This window comes from Ovis aries, chromosome 15 (genome assembly GCF_016772045.2).
Source record: "Ovis aries strain OAR_USU_Benz2616 breed Rambouillet chromosome 15, ARS-UI_Ramb_v3.0, whole genome shotgun sequence".
In the NCBI taxonomy this organism is placed as follows: Eukaryota; Metazoa; Chordata; class Mammalia; order Artiodactyla; family Bovidae; genus Ovis; species Ovis aries.
The window spans coordinates 28203463-28219685 of record NC_056068.1 but is presented as its reverse complement, the minus strand read 5'-3'; the positions used below and the strand labels follow the sequence as shown (position 1 = coordinate 28219685).

Here is a 16223-nt window from a genome sequence, read left to right as displayed (position 1 = left end):
AGGGGGTGGGTCTGCTCCTGGTGGTCTTCCTGGAGGTGGTGAGCTTGGAGCTAGTTTTCAGAGATCAGCAGAAATGTGGTTACTGGAAGGAGACTGTCTGCCACTGGAGAGAAACAGCCTCTGTTCTGTTCAAGCCCAGACGCAAGTTCTTAGAAAAGTCAAGAATGCATTTCTCTCCAGGGTGTTCGCTGCTGGAGAGGTGGGTCAAATGGGCTTGCCCTTGTCACCAGCTGTAGAAACAAGAGGGTGTCCCCAGCTCCCGCCTGCTCAGGGAGCAGGAAGGCCTGGGTGACCTTGACTCTGAGTACATTGCCCCTTGGCGGCTCCCAGGACCTGTGTGCCCCACAGCTCAGGCCATCTTGATGCCAACTGTTAAGGAATGGACCCTCCAGGGTCCACCTCCTCCCAGCCCTGCCTTATAAGACCCCAGTCACCCTGGCACCCACAGCCATAGCAGGAGCTAGTGTTCCCTGGGGTTTGGGACCTCTGGCAGCACAGCTGTGGCCTGAGAGCCACCACGTTCCCTGCCAGGCGACCGTGCATGCCACACGGCTGAGGACGGACCTGAGCCAGGAACCGGACTTTCTAGGGGCTCCTGGCTTCTCTCCAACTGCGAGCCACCTCCAGGACTGGTGGGAAGCCTGGAGTCCAAGGCTGTGCCCACTGCCATGCAGCCCCTAGGTCCAGGGCTGGTGGATCTGGAGGATCCTATCCCAGGGAGGCTGGCAATGAGGGCCTTTGCCTCAGTGCTGGAGACAAGGCTCAGGCGATGTCCCAGCCTCTCAACTCTTCACCCACCAGCCCAACCATGACCACCCCAGATGGCTGCCCGAGGCTGAGGAGTCGGGGTCGAAGGAGGCCTGCTAGGGAAGACAGGGGAGGCTGAGGCACACCAGCTGAGAACATTGTGCCTTTGGACGGGCTAGTGCTGAAGGTGGGGTCTGGGAGTTGGGACCACTTCTCCATGTCTTCCAAAGAGCTCCTTGATTTCTGGGTCTTGGGGAAAACAGCAGAGTGTGCCCCTCTTTGGCTCCAGCCTGGAACAACAGATAAGAGGGGTTGGGGGGGTCTTTGCATTGTAGTCTTTAGATGAAAGAATTGTGTTCCCACCTCAGTTGCCCCCATACCCCAGAAGAGACTGGAAGAACAAGAAAAGGGGCCAGACACCAGCAAGGAACAGCCATGTTGTGTGGGGTGTCAGGGGAGGAAGGGAAGTTTTGGGGTGCTGGGTGGGTGGTTGGCTGGCAGAGATCATGCTGAAGGTCTTGGGCAGAAATGTGCCCCAAGAGCCCACTTTAAAGATCACCCTGCTGGGGACAGCCTGGGGAAGAGATTAACTTTGAGTTAATCTTGTCTCCTGGAGGCCTGCCTAGGGTGGGGGTGGTGAAGGTGGCATCTATTAGGACCCTCTTGGCCAGGCCTTCTCCTACATCACCTCTATTCCTGCGACAGACCTGCAAGGTAGGTGCTATCACCCCATTTTACAGATGGGAGAAGGATGCACAGGATTTAAGTGTGGGTGCTTGTGCCTGCAGGGATCCCTGACCTGCCTGAAGAGACATATAGGGGGAGAGGCTCCCCTGGGCTTCTCTCTGGGGGATGGTGGGCCTTGGTCCAGGTTGAAGGAGCCAACACCTCCCTGGAAGAATGTAGGGTGTCTCAGTGTCAGCTAGGCTGATGAGCTCAGTCAGGACAAGGAAGGGCTGGGTGTGAGTGAGGGGAGAGGGCCAGGACCCCCTTAACTTAAAACATCTGGCTTCCCCTGAATGAACACTTTCATGAAAATTTCTGCAGGGCTCCAAGTGAAGTGCTGGAGGGGAGTTGAGGGGCAGGGACGGGGAACTCCCCAGGAAGGACTCTAGGGGAGCTGCCAACAGGGGATTGGGGGGAGCTGGCCACCCACTCTCTCTCTGTGGGGACAAACTAGTTCTTGCTACTTATTAGAGAGCAGGTGAGTCATGAGAAGAGGTTGCATTAGGCATACTGTGAGTATGCCTGTGCCACTGGCAAAATTATTTCACTTCTGGAAACCATTCATTCATTTAACGAAACCAGGGGTCCACCCAGAGCCAGGCCCTGTTCTGGCACTGGGGATCTAGGAACAAGCACAGCAAACAAAAACCCCCTGCTGTCCTGGAATTTAGTTTTAGTTGAGAGAGAAGTGAGAAGCAACTTAAGGAAAATATAGAATTTATCCGCTGTAGTAAGTGCTACAAAAATATAATAAGGCTAAGAAGGGATCTGAAATATTACAGAGTAGGTGTGTAGATTATAGGCTAGGATGCAAGGAATGGACATTGCCTGAGCAAGTTCAACCAAGGAGTTTTCTGGAAGGAGTGTCTTCAGGAAGAGAGAACAGCAGGTGCAAAGGTCCTGAGGCAGGAGTGTGTCTGGAGGGTCAGAGGATCACCAAGGAAACCAGTATGGCTGGAATAGAGAGAAGGGGCAGGGCAGTCATTAGAGACAAGGTCGGAGGGGTCCCTGGGGCCAGGTGCAGAAGGGCTTCTAGGATACGAGAACAGTTTTGGCCTTTACTTAAGGCTTCTCCGATGGCTCAGCGGTAGAGAATCGCCTGCAATGTGGGAGACACGGAGGACATGGGTTCAGCCTCTGGGTCGGGAAGATCCCCTGGAGGAGGAGATGGCAACCCGCTCCAGTACTCTTGCCTGGAAAACCCCATGGACAGAGGAGCCGGGCAGGCTACAGTCCAGGGGGCCGCAAAGAGTCAGGCACGACTGAGTAACAGCATGCACGAATGCACAGTCCTCAGGGGGTGTGAGCAGGAGAGGGAACCCTCGGTAAAGTGAGGGAGTTAGGGGGATGACCTGGGAAGCTCCTTCTAGTTAATCCATGACACGGGGCTCAGGGTCTCCATTTGGGATGGAGATGTCTTTCTTCACAGCGTTCGTGTCTGGGAGTGTGTGTGTGTGTGTGTGTGTGTGTGAGAGAGAGAGAGAGTGTGTGTGTGTGTGTGTGTGTGTGTGTGTATGTGTGATAGAGAGTGTGTGTTGGGGGTGGGGGAGGTGGGGAGTGGTCCTGGCTGACGCCTCTACTTTCTTTCAGGGCCACTGATAAGTCTGCACCAGGCAACCTCTAATCTGGTCCTGAGATTCAGGAGTTTCTCCAAGTTCCCAGCCTGGGGGATGTCTGCGCTGTGGCTCTGGTCGGTGAGCACGCAGGTTTCCACTGGCAGCATGTGCCCGGGGGCAGGGGGTGGGGGGTGGGGCGGGGGCAGCGTCTGGTGAGCAGCTAGGCCCCTGGGCAGCCTTCTGGGTGGTAGGGAAAAGAGGAAGGAGCCTAGAAGCAGGGCTGCCGGCTGGGGCGGGTATGGCTCCCCAGGACAGATCTCATACCAGCCAGACAACTCCCCCCAGGTCTGCCTGTCTCTGTTTCCGCAGTGTTTTCCAGCCCGGGTGGTTCTCTGGGGGTACATTAGTCATCCCCTTGGGGCAGGAAGTGTTGCTAAGGAGGGGCAGAGTGGTGGGTGCCATCTGACCGGAGCCCAGGCCAGACCCGCACCTCGCAGTCCCTGCTTTTCACTGTCTGTGTCGGGGCGACCCACGAGGGACCGAGGAGGAGCCCGTAGGAGCCCGTGGTCCCCAGTGGGCCTCACAGACTGCTTGCTGCAGGCTCCCTCCAGGCCCTGACAGGGGCCCCAGTGGCCAGAGAACAGGCCTCGCTGAGCTGGGGTGAGTGAGGGGACACTGCTTGCCCTCCGGTTCCCCCGAGTGGCTCCTGGCTCCAGCTGGGAGACGGGCCCTCCCACTAAAAGTGCTGTCTTCCGGCCCCCCCCACCCTGCGGCACCAACAGGCATCCCTCCGGGGCCTCGTGAAGCTGCTGGTGTCTCCAGACAGACAGGCAGGTCTGACCTTACAGCCTGAGCTCAGACCCTGCGGTCCAAGCAAGGGGTCCCAGCCGAGGAAGCCCAGGTTCCTCACCCGCTCCTCCTTGCAGCCCCAGCTGCTCCCCATCTCCGCCCGGCTCCTGGGAGACACAGGAGGCGGCTGACGGCACCCTGGGCCCAGCGCCATGGCCAGCAAGCACTCCCTCCCACCCGGGGCAGCCTCTAAGGGGCTGCCCACCGTCCTGTCCAGTCTCGGGGGGCTCTGGGCTCCAGAACAGGCCCTTGAGGACGCATACATCAGGGCCAAGGCCAGCTGAGCTGGAGGAAGAAGATGTCACTGGGGAAAGGTTTGGGGGGACCCCTGTGTGCCCTGAGTGTCTCTCTCAGATGCCCCTAGCCCAGGGACAGGGGAAGATCGGGGACTCTGATTCCACAGGCTGAGGCCCTGGCCAGGGACTTCCTGGCTCCTGGTGACCTTTGCAGACGCCCCGGGCTACACGGAGGCATCTCACCCCAGTGTCGGGGCTGCGGTTTGTTTGTGGACACTCACAGCTCCCCCCCTTTCTCAGGTGCTCTTGGAGGTCAGAGAATCTGCCCCCTTCTCACGTGGAGCCCAGCCCAGCCCGGCCCGGCAGGCAGGCACGAGGTGAGGGCTCCGTTGCCAGCCCCTCCTCCCTGCCTTTGTCTCTTCCTGCCCGTGGGCTCAGCTGGGCTGTGGAGAGAGGTAGGCCGGCTCTTCGCATTCAGGCCCTGGGTCACTAGCACCTCACGACTCTCTCATCCTCTGAAGACACAGCCAGCAGCTCCTGCTATGGACAGGTGGTACCTGGGTGAGTGCCCTGAACCCCGTCCCTGCCCCCCCGCCACCGTCCTGGATTCTGACACAAGTGTCTACCCCATCACTTTCAAGAGCACCCCCAGCTCCCTAGGAGTATAGGGAAAGCAGCAATGGTGAGAGGCAAGATTTCTAAACGAGGGCACCTCCTTCTGGGGGCCTGGGTGTGTTGTGATCTCTGCCCCCAGCATCTCTGAGCTGTCAAGAGCTGCGAAGGCAACTTGTCCCACAGCCCTCATTCTCTGACAGTCATCTCTCTGTCCAGCTGTAGGAACTCTGAAGCCAGACTGCTAGGTTCAGAGGTTGGTTCTCCCACTTTCCACCCGCCTGACCTCTGGGAAGTTATTTAACTTCTCTGTGCCTTCATCTACAAAACGGGGATGATAATAATGCCTTCCCTGCCTCATCAAGTTGCTGTGATGATTAAATGAGTTGGTTTTTATAAAGTCTTTAGGACAGTGTCATGCACACACAGTTAAAAATGTAACTATTGTAGGCGTAGCTATTGATTTGCTCCCTATTTCTCTTTTATCTCCTGCCCATCTATCTACCTATTATCTAGCATAACCATTGATCTATGTAGCTATGTATGTAGCTATCTATGTACCTATGAACTTTCCACCTATTTTTATACTCCAGAAAGAATGCACGGTAGCTTACAAAGATAGACAACATGTACTAAGGGAGCAAGATAATATATAATAAGGGGGCATCACTCTCTGTGTGGAGAGCCCCAGGAGTTTGGGGAGCACAGTCATGGGGGTCTGGCTTTCTAGCCCTGGATTTGTCCCTGACTGGGTGTTTCAGGCAAGTCGCCCAGTCTCCCTGCCCTCAGTCTTCCTGGGCTGTCCACTGGGGATCATGGCACTGCCCGGGCCAGCTCCAGGGGTCCTTGCGGGGGCAATGACCAGCTCAGTTTCTTTACCCGTGGAATGGGTCAAATGTGGAATCAGCAGGACAGTGCGTGCAAGAGCCTGACACATGCTCAGTGCCTGCCAAATGTCAGCTCGGTAGTGTTTTCATGAATTTCCATCACTTGGCCTTGGAAGCCGAAGAGATGAATGGGTGTCTCAGCTTCTGGTCTGCAGGCCGTGACAGTCTGTCTTTCCATCTCACCCCCATGTTCATTTTGCTGGAAAGTGGGTGGCTTTCTTGGTGTGACAGTGTATAACAGTTAACAATAATGACACTGTGTGCCAGGCCCCCCACCATGCCCTTCACTGCATGATCTCACTTTCTCCTCACAATAACCCATTTTATAGATGAGGAAACTGAGGCATATAGAGATTAAATAACTTGACTGGGGCTACATGCTTAGCAAGTGGAGGAGCCAGGAAGTGAACTCAAACCTTGATCCCCTGTCACTGCTCCAAGAGGATTAATAGATGGAGTCCTTTTGAAGGACTAACCTGCCCTTGGTGGACAATGACCTCTAACCTGGCCTTTTAGCTGCAGTTGAGCATCAGCCTCTTCTGGAAGCCAATCTGACTGATTAGAACTCAGCCAGGAGTATGAGCATCCATGGAGGACCTAGCACCGGGCCCCCAACGTGAACGGGGCCGCAGTGGAGGGAGAAGGAGTCCCTGCCTCCCAAAGCAAGGCCCTGGCTGCCGGTTTTCACCTTGCCTCTAGCCAGCTGTGTGCCCTTGAGCCAGGGCCACAGCCTCTCTGTGCCTCAGATGCCTCATATATAAAATGGGGACATGACACAAAGCACCAGGGAATAACAGTTAGAAACTTAAAAGCAAGGCGTTCTCTCCGTGGTCCGGCTGGGTCCCTTCCCAGAGGAGCCTGTGGCGTAACGTGGGGACTGGCATGGAAGCTGGGCTTCATGGCTGGAGAAGGACATGCCAGAGGCTGCGGGGACAGAGGGCTTAGTGAGGGGTGACTGGAGCCCTTCTGACCGAGGTGTGAGCTGTTAGATGTGGCCTGGATGGAGGAAAAAGGTACAAAGGAAAGGGTGTTCCCGGGCATGAAAGCCTGGAAGCGGGCACAGTGCACCGGGGGCGGGGCGGGGGCTTGAGTGGGTTGAGGGGCCAGGCACCCTGGGACCACCTCAAGAAAGCCCCGAATGCCAGGTGCCAGCCGCACCAGCAGCCTGCACAGTGGTGGGAGACGTGGGTGGCTGCTAGGGTCGAGGGCCTCCGTGGGACCCCTGACCTTGTCCCCTGCAAGCTGTAGTACACGCTGAATGCATTTCAAAACCCCCGCTTCCCTACTGTACCGGCCCCAGCTGTGACTTCTCCACCTGGCGGGTGGACTCCATGGCTCTTCTCTCTGGAAATTTCCTTTGGGAGGGTTGGAAAAACGGCCAGCTCCTCCCTGCCCCCACTGCCCCTGCACCACCTCACGCCTCAGCGGGAGCCCCACTGTCCACACCCGGGCTTTTCTTGTGACCAGGGTAAATATTACCTGGCACTGTTAATGTTTAATGCCCCCACCCCATCTCTGGCCACCCCACAGCCGGGCAGTCTCCCCGAAGCAGAGGCCACGGGAAGAGGGCAGCGGGCACGGGCCTGGTCTGTGGGGGAAATGGCAGAGTTGACAGATGACGGTGAGTGCATGTGTGTGCGTGTGTGTGTGCATGCGTGTATGTGAAGCAGGAGGTGCTTGGACCATCTTTGGAGGGTGAACAGGACCCCCTCTTCCGTCTCCGGGCATCCCTGCCTTCCAGAGCACCCAGCACCCCTCTCTCATACCGTGCGTGCCAGCCAGCCTCCTCTCTAAGAAAATCTGCTTTTAAAAGAGGATCCCACCTTAACGCCAAAGCAATCTAGCTTGAATGGTGGAAAATGGGTGCCACCAGAAAGTAGGAGGTTCTGGGGCGTGGGGGGTGGTGAGCATGCATCTTCTGGACTAAACCGAGAACAGGAGGTGGATGGGGGTGAGGCAGGGCAGCAGTGGGCCCCCCAGTCAGCCTTCTCAGCCTGGCTTTAGGGCGAGAGCCCCAAGGTTCAGGACACATGCCTAGAAGGCATCCTGCGAACAAGGGCAATCAGGTCTGGAATCTCCTGGGCCCGCTGTGGACTGTGGTGGTCTTTGAGCCAGATCTAGAAAAGCTGAGGTCTTTGGGTGGGGTGGGCTCTCCCAGTGGCTCAAGACGAGGTGGTCAGGGAGGAGGCAGTTTCCTGGAGCAGCAAGGGGAGTGGTTAGTCCCATCATGGCTCTGACACTAACGCCCGTGTGACCTTGAACAAGACTTGAACTGAAACTGGGAGACAACCTCAGAGGCCTTCTGCATGGGGACAGGTGCCTGGGGCCCCCTCAGGCCCTTCAGCGGACCCCTCCTAACCCAAACTCTCCTGGCCCAGGGCGTGAGCTGGGCTCACCGGACCCCATCGCCCAGGGCCCAGTCCAGCACAGCCTGGGAGGTGAGGCCTGGCGCGTTCCTTTGACCTTGGGCACTGCTTCCCTAGTGCCAAGAAGGGGCTCAAGCAGGGCAGAGAAGAGGGGCCACCACCAGACATGGCAGAAAAGCTCTGGCCGGGTGCCCTCCAGCTGCCCTCCAGCAAGTGCACTCAGCTAACAGGGCGGAAGGGCAGAGCCATGACCTCTGCTGGGGGCTGCAGACTGCCTGGGACCACCCGTCTTGAAATGTCTCCTTCCCCCTGACCATGTGACAGGCAGCACAGCAAAGGGGTGAAGCACCTCTACTGTTTACAACCAATGGCCTGGGTCATTCCCAGCTCTGCCCCTCTCTAGCTGTGTGCCTCTGAGTGCATTGCCTAACCCCCCTGTGCCTCCATTGTCTCATGGATGATACTGGAAGACTATTAATGCCTCACAGGATTGTCACGACGGTTAAATGAGCTACTGCTTCGTTAGCCTCAGTCTGCCGCATGCCAATATACTGTTTCTGAAATAAATTTGCTTTCCCCTAAGGATAGCAATGTAGGATAGAAGGATCTAGAAACAGGGGTCCAAGACTCATTTCTGCCTCCAACTTTTACCGGAACTTTAGAGAAGTCTTCAGACGGGGCCTTGGTTTCCTCCTGTTCGGTGAACGTTAAGGTTCTATTTATTTATTCATTGGTTCACTTCACAAATATTCGCCAAGTATTGGTTGCCCCAAAAGTTTGTTCGGATTTTTCTGTAAGATGTTATAGAAAAACCCAATACCTTGTGGCTGATTAGTCATATGGAGAGAGGTTGCTGCTGAGGCTTATGGAAGATGCTTCTGTAGCCTCCCAGAAATGCCAGCCCCACCCCACCCCCAGGCACCGTGGGTCCCTACTTTGGAGGCTCAGTGGTGGGTCCCAACCAGACCATCAGGAGCCACCGAGGGCAGATGGTGTCACCCGCAGTGGCATAACCAGCCCCTGCTCCTGGGATGTCCCTCCAGCAGCTTCCCCTGGCCCCCCTGAACCTCTGGGGGTGCTGGGACTGCAAGCACGGGAGTCCCCGTGTTTCTGTGGCTCACCCCACCCCGCACTGGCTCTCTTCTCAGGAGGCAGCCCCAAGGAGAACGAGGACCCATTCTACTACGGTGAGTCTGGCGGGCCCCTCCTCCCACCCTTCCTGAGTGACCCTCCCGGCCCCCGACCACGCATCCACAGTTCCTGGCCTCTCCCAGCCCTGGGTCATGTGCCCCATCTTCCCGAGTTATTACTGTGGGGCTGGGGGAAGGGTCTGTGTCACCCACCCCACCTCCCCGCCCTGTCCTTCCCCAGACTACGAGACCGTCCGCAATGGGGGCCTGATCTTCGCCGCCCTGGCCTTCATCGTGGGGCTCGTCATCATCCTCAGTAAGTGGGGCCGTCCTGTATAAGGGGGTGCTGAGGTGGGCACAGCTCCTCAAAGCCGCTGAGCACATTGGCTTCCCGGGTGGGGAGGGGAGAGCCTCTCACCCGCTTCCTGGGCGCCCTCGCCTCTCCCACGGAGGATGTGAGAACGGACAGACACTCTGATGCAGAGGGGGCTGTTGGTCCGCAGACCACCCAGGAGATGCCCTTTTCCTCGAGTGCGCCCTCTAGTGGACCCGAGGGGTGCCGCTGAGATGGGGAACCGGGTCCTGCTGGCCCCGGGAGGCTTCAGTGCCCTTGGGGCAGGGGAAGGGAGGGAACCAGCCTCCACTGGACGCTCCCTCCCCCAGAATTGAGCGCTTTCTTGGCCCATTTAATCCTCTCGGCAAACTGAGGGATGGCCGCCACTGTCGCCACTTTCCAAATGAAAAAACCAGACCCGCAGTGGTAGGTGCAGCAGCCTGCCTGAGGTGCCGCAGCCAGATCTGAAACAGAGTGGGTTCCAAAGCACCTCACCCCCACCCCGGCCTGCTGCAGGAAGGCAAGTACCCCTGGCAGCCCGAGGCCTTAGGCTCCCTGCTGGATTACCGTGGATCCCTTATTCCCCAGGGCCTTAGTTTGTTCATCTGTTAAATGGGGATGATCCCTCTTGTCTCTCAAGGTTAGGGCTGGCAGTCAAAGACGCGACAGCCAAGGGAGCAGTGTAGGTGTGGGGGGTTCTAGGGGAGAGAAAGCGCCTTGCCTTACCCCGGCCCCAAAGGCACACAGCAGGGGCTTAATAAGTGCTTGCGGACTGGTGCAACCAGAAGACAAATACTCAGAAACACGCCGGTGGAAAGAAGATGCGGAATGTAGCACATCCACTTCCAAGTCCTGGGATTCTAACGGGCGTGTTAGATGGTGCCCCCCCCCCCCCCACCCCTCAACCTGATGCCTCCAATCTGCAGACAGGGCCAGCCTCCCCGATTCCCCTGGCGGTTCCCTGAGGGCCCCGCTGTGGTGTGGCTGAGCTCGCGGTGGCGAAGGCGGATGGGCGTGAGCAAGGGCCTTTGCCCTGGACTTCCTGCCGTTCTTCTCGAGCAGCGTCCACATGCCCAGTGGGGCGTGGGGTGGGGCACGCTGTGACGGCCCCGTCTCAGCACCATTCCCATCGCGCTCATTGTCTGCCACGGACTTCCCTGTAGCTCAAACGGCAAAGAATCTGCCTGCAATGCAGGAGACTAGGGTTCAATACCCGGGTCGGGAAGATCCTCTAGAGAAGGAAATGGCAACCCACTCCAGTACTCTTGCCTGGAGAATTCCACGGACAGAGAAGGCGGGCTACAGTCTGAGGGGTCGCAAAGAGTTGGACACGCCTGAGTGACCAACACAGACACACACACAGTCCACCGTGGAGCCGCCGCCACAATAATCTTTGTTGACTGCCCAGCTGGCTGACTTGGACTTCTGAACGCTTATGGTCCAGCCATATATAAAGAGAGACAGTCAGCTGTGGTCTCTGAGGCGGACACGGAGCAGCGCTGGCAGGAGAGAGGGAAGGAGGGGCTACGGAGCTGAGGCCTCCAGGGTAGAGAGGGTCTCCTTGTCAAACTAACCTCGTTTCTCTCTTTAAGGCAAAAGATTCCGCTGCGGGGCCAAGAAGAAGCACCGGTGAGTGCCGGCCGGGGTGACTGATGGAGGTGGGAGGGGCCGGTGGAGGGTTTGGTCTCTCAGGCTGGTGAGGAGGGTCCCCAGCCTCAGGGCGCCCTGAATCCCGGCCCCCTCCACCCCACTACCGTTTCTTACCTGTCTGCTTTCCTCCATCCCAGGCAAATTCCTGAAGATGGGCTCTGAGGAGAGGTAGGTTTGCGAGGAGCGGGCAATGGCTCTAGATAATAAGGAGAAGCTAAGGACTCGGCCGGGAAAGTTTCAGGGTCTTTCATCCATCAGGCAGGTCTCTGTCACCCTCGTGTGGTTCTTTTCCTTGTTGGTTTTTAAAAATTTTTATTAGAGTATAATTGCTCTACAATATGTTAGTTTCTGTACAGCCGTGAGTATACATATATCCCCCGACCTCTTGAGACTCCCCCCCACGCCCACCCCCATCCCACCCCTCCAGTTCATCTCGGAGCACCGTGCTGAGCTCCCGGTGCTCCGCAGCAGCTTCCTGCTGTCTATCTGCTTTGCACATGGTCCTGTGTAAATGTCAACCCTACTCTCTCAGCCCGTCCCACCTGCTCCATCCAACTTGCGTCCCCGTATCTGTTCTCTGTTCCCACCTTTTAAAAATAATGGCAAAACACACACACACACACACACACACACACACACACACAAACAGAAAAAAAAAAATGTGTGTAGTATGTGTGACCAAGGGAGGCTGCAGAGATGCGCCAGAGGAAGGTAAGGGATGAAATGGAAGCCCCAGCCTCTGCAGCCCTGCTCACAGCCCCCATCCTGCCTTTCTCTTTGCAGAGCCAGCCGTGCCCACCCTTGCACCGGGGCTGCTTGGAAGTCTTCCCTGAGCTGCAGACTTCTGTCCCAGCACTGTCAGGCCCTCGGGCTGAAGGAAGCTTCGGGCTCCACGTGACCCCCCCGGGTGGGCTTCACCTCCTTCCGCCCCATGTTAATAATAAAGCCGGCCTCGGAGACGGCTCCTTCCCTGGCCTCCTCCCTCGCTCCTTCTCTCCTGTAACTGCCACCATCCGCTCCTCCAAGCTGGAGTTAATACAGCCTGGTCTGTGCCTTTTTGCTTATTCGCTCACGTGCCTGTGAAAGTAAGAAGTTCAATGCCATCATCTCCAGGCCTCTCCTCACCCCCCAAATTGCTGAGAGCCTCTGGGACAGAGGACTCAGCCTGCTTTCCAAATGCCAGGCAAAGAGAAAGCTGGCCGAAGGTCACAGGCTCAAAGCCCTTGGGTCGCCCAGGGCCCTGGGTGTGGCTGTAGGATCTCTCCAGTGGGAGTCAAGGCGGCCCTGCCCTGGGCTGCCCGTGTTTTAGTTGTTAGGTGCTCTGCCCACATTTCCCCAAGTGCACCGGCGTGCCAGGATGGGTGGGTCTAGGGATCTTGGGCAGGGGCGTCCTCGGCACATGCTCTCTCCCCATCCCTCACCCCCAACTGTGGTGCCAAGCTCCAGCCATGCCCTTTCCACTCTTGGGGCCAGGGGGCCTCAAGTTTGACCTAATCTTATCCACCTCTTTCAGTGCTGGCTTGGTTAATTTCAGGGCCAGAGGCCAGAGAGTGGACAGTGAGGGTGGGGCCTCTGTAACCTTTTCCCTAGCCCCCATCCATGCTGGTAGGCCTCCACCCTACCTCAACCCGAGATGGTGTCAGGCTAGCCCTTCCACCAGCCCCTGAATTACTGATGCCTGCAGCCCCCAGACAGCACAGTGCACTTTCTGCCCTCTGGAAGGAGCCTGTCTCCCCTTTCCCTCCCTTCCCTTGGTGAGAGGAGAGAGGCGGCTCTGAGGCTGGATGGGACAGTGGGATCATGGCACCACCCAGTGTCCATTTCCTCATCTGAGCTTTTGAGCGTCCAAGGGAAGCGGGGGAGATTGGACCAGGAAACCAAGACAACAGCAAGTCAGCAGAGTTTGAAATGAACATGCAGGGCACTGGAGGCAGTGTAGGCCACACTCGGCTTGAGAATTGAGTTCTTTGTCTTAATCCACTGTCCCCAGGACCACCAGCCCTCACAGAGTCACAGAAGGCTTGGCCACCAAAGGCCTGTAGGGAGCAAAATAGACAATCCTTAATTTTCAGAAAGAGAAACTGAGGTCCTGAGAAAGGCAGCGACTTGTCCAGGTGACACAGCCAGCCGGTATCAGAGACAGAGCAACAACCCAGGTCTCTGGGTCCATTTCAGAGTCCTTCTCATTGACCCCGTGGGTTGGGAGGAGACACTCCAGTGAGACACAGACTGGAAAACTTGGCTCTTGCAACTCAGGGCCAAGGTCTTCGTGACATCCTCCTCTGAATGTGAGCTCACGGATGACAAATAAAACCTGACAGGCCAACCCCCTAAATAGAATTCAGGACTTCCAAGACACTGGAGCTGTCCACAACAGTGGGAGAAATGAACAGGATGGGGCAGGTCCAGCCATGGGGGATTTCAGGGAGGGGGCGCTCCTGAAATTTCTTGGATGTAGCAGCAAGGCAAACAGGAAGAAGGGTATTCCAGGCCTGAGGCTCACCTGAGGAGAAGAGCTGTGGAGAGGAGTCGTGTTTCTAGAAGGTTCTGTACACAGGCCCCAAGCCTGCCAACCCAGCTGCCTTGGAGGGGGCTGGTCCTGGGTGAGTCACTTCAGCCTCTAACCCCCGCTGTAAGCCCTCCATCCCCGTGAACCGTGAGGCTTCCCTGGATCCCAGGCTGTCACCCTGGAGCACCTGGGGTGCTGTGCAAACTACTCAGTGTCCCCTCCAGAACTGTCAAATATTAACCTTGGGGTGGGCCCATGCCAGCTGTTACTTAACCAGCTCCCAGGAGAGCAGCCACTGCTGAAAGCCACGGATCCAGGTAACCTTCAATGTCCTCATGAACACTCTCCCCCTCCCTCTCCATGAACGTCACAAGGACTGGGAGCTACTGAACTTTCACTTCACTTTGGGATTTTCCACAATTCATACACAGATTAAGTCACGAATGAACACCAAGACTGGGACGTGATTGAATGAATTACTTTCAATCACGCAAGAGAGACAAAAACAGCCTTAGTCTGAGGGGATGCAATTCCGTTTGTCACCACCAGAGGGAGGATGTGTCTTACCCCGAATCCTATTCAAACGGCGTTTTCAACTCAGTCTAAGGGCTGAGAGAAGACGGAGACAGAGGATGAGGTGGCTGGATGGCATCACCGACTTGACGGTCGTGAGTTTGAGCGAACTCTGGGAGATGGTGAAGGATAGGGAAGCCTGGCAAGCTGCAGTCTATGGTGTCGCAAAGAGTCGAACACGAAGGAGCGACTGAACAAAGGGCTGGGCGTCCTTTGCCGGAAGAGGCCTCCGGGTCTACCCGGTGCCCTGGTTTCCCAGGAGCGCCCTGGGTTATTTGCATTCTGTGTGCACACCCCTCTGGTGTAATTTGCCCTGCTCTGGGGTCTTGAGCCCTCATTCCTCCTGGAAGGTAGAGACCCTCTGTGGCCTGCACGGACTCCTCGGCTTGGGGTAGTTATGTAGCCTCTAACCACATACTTTGATTTAATCAGTATCATGAGCAGGACCTGCAGAGAGGCAAGCAAGAAAGGGGAGTCCCCAAGAGCCCACCCTGAGCATCCCCACTGGCCCCAACCTGTCCTAGGGGGTGGGTTCCCGGGGCCGATAGGGATGGGGTGGGGCTGGGGGTGCTGAGCTGAAGAGGGGTCCAGGGCAGAGGGGGCTGTTGAGGCTCCCCCAGACCCAGGCCCTCCTCCCACTCACCCCTGCTGGAGAGATTAATGGCCTCCCTGTTGATCCTCGGCTCCGGGCAGCTGAGGTCTGAACTGCAGTTCAGCAGGGCTCTGCGCGGTGGTGACCCGCTCCTTGCCAGGCGCTCATTCTTCATCATCTGCCTGACAAACTCCCTGGGGGGGGAGGGGGGAGGTGGAGATCAGAGGCCAATGCCACAGCCGCCTGGCCTTGTCCTGTCGTCACAGTGAGCCTCTGGCTGGGAAGATGGATCGGGCCCGGGCCTTGGAGCCAGGACCACAGCAGCCACAGGGCCTTGGGAGGGGAATCACGGAGCCAGGGACTGTGCTGAGACAGCCAGGGAGATGGCCGAGTGACCCAGCCTTAGAAGAAACCCTCAGCTCGGCCTCGGTGTTCCCCGCCCCCACTGGGGACACTCAATATCCTCTGCAGTTGAGTGGCTGAGAGCATGGGAAGGAAACCTTTTTAGAACATGGGACCTTGGGGTCCATGACCTCAGCTTGACTCTGGGGGCCCCGGGGGTGGGGGGCGCCTAGGGAGGTCGCCATGGGAAACCAGGTGGGGGCTTTTCCCCAGGGGTGGACGGGCCTCAGGCCCGGACAGCACTGGAACCAGCTGCACCCAGGGTGGTGGCTCCCCAGGCTCTGATTCGGTGACTTATTTAGGGGGACTTTCAGGCTGCCTGCGCTGACCCTACTGACCTCCCCACTCTCCCGGAGGCCCCGGGGCACCCCTGGCTGCCGTTGGCCTCTGGAGCTCTTAAACTTGGTTCCTGTTACAAGAAATTCTTGCTGTTGCTTCCCCGAAGGGCTTCCTTGGTATCACCAGGAGGAATTCCCCAGGTGAGGCGGCCAAGGGGAGGTTATAGGAGGGGAAGTTTCAGGCTGGGGCAGCAGTTTGAGGCCCAGAACCTCATCAGCAGCCCAGTACCGTCCATGCTGGGGACGCTGGTCTCCCTGCCAGCTTTGGCCTCTGCCTCCTGTATGACCCTGAAACGCCCTCGTCTGTCTCTGGACTTGGCTTTGGAAAAAGCAAACACATGACCAAAATTGCAGGTGTTGACTTCAGAGTCAAGGGGCCCTAGGAAGGGGTAAGTGGGACCTGTAGCTGGTCCCCTTGTTACCCCCAGCCCCTAGATGAACAGTGCCCAGGGAGGCTGGGGGTACACACACACACACACACGCTCACTCCCTCCTAGCAGTTAAAACAGAGGTGCCCAGCAAGTGATGAAGGCAGACAAAAAAGATACACTTGACAAAGCAAAGGAGAGGAGGCCGGCTCGGCCCAGAGCCAGGAGCGTGTTGCATTCTCTCGTGGTCTTTGTTTCCTGAAAGGCCTATCAATCAGTAACAGAGTCGTGCCAAACCCAGCTGCCTGGAGCCAAGTGGCCCCGCCCTGAAGTAAATAACATTTCAGG

General features: G+C 57.3%; 1 protein-coding gene and 1 long non-coding RNA gene across 3 annotated transcripts; one reads left to right on the top strand and one right to left on the bottom strand.

The window, feature by feature from the left end:
* The first annotated feature begins 4522 nt into the window (after positions 1 to 4522).
* Positions 4523 to 12157, top strand: FXYD2 (FXYD domain containing ion transport regulator 2). 2 transcript variants are annotated; one of them, XM_027979246.2, is made up of 6 exons: positions 4523 to 4675; positions 9128 to 9166; positions 9351 to 9425; positions 11036 to 11072; positions 11231 to 11261; positions 11877 to 12157. In XM_027979246.2, the coding sequence occupies exons 1-5, from the start codon at positions 4657 to 4659 to the stop codon at positions 11253 to 11255; spliced, it is 195 nt and encodes a 64-aa protein (XP_027835047.1). In that variant the 5' UTR covers positions 4523 to 4656; the 3' UTR covers positions 11256 to 11261; positions 11877 to 12157. The 2 variants fall into 2 exon arrangements, with proteins under 2 accessions (XP_027835047.1, XP_027835046.3); XM_027979245.3 differs by lacking the exon at positions 4523 to 4675 and adding an exon at positions 7150 to 7234.
* LOC114118393 (uncharacterized) lies at positions 11386 to 15786 on the bottom strand. Its single transcript, XR_003591759.3, has 4 exons — positions 15508 to 15786; positions 14819 to 14961; positions 14170 to 14622; positions 11386 to 13609 (listed from the first exon to the last, which is right to left on the bottom strand). It is a non-coding gene; the product is annotated as an uncharacterized LOC114118393 (long non-coding RNA).
* Positions 15787 to 16223: the final 437 nt, after the last annotated feature.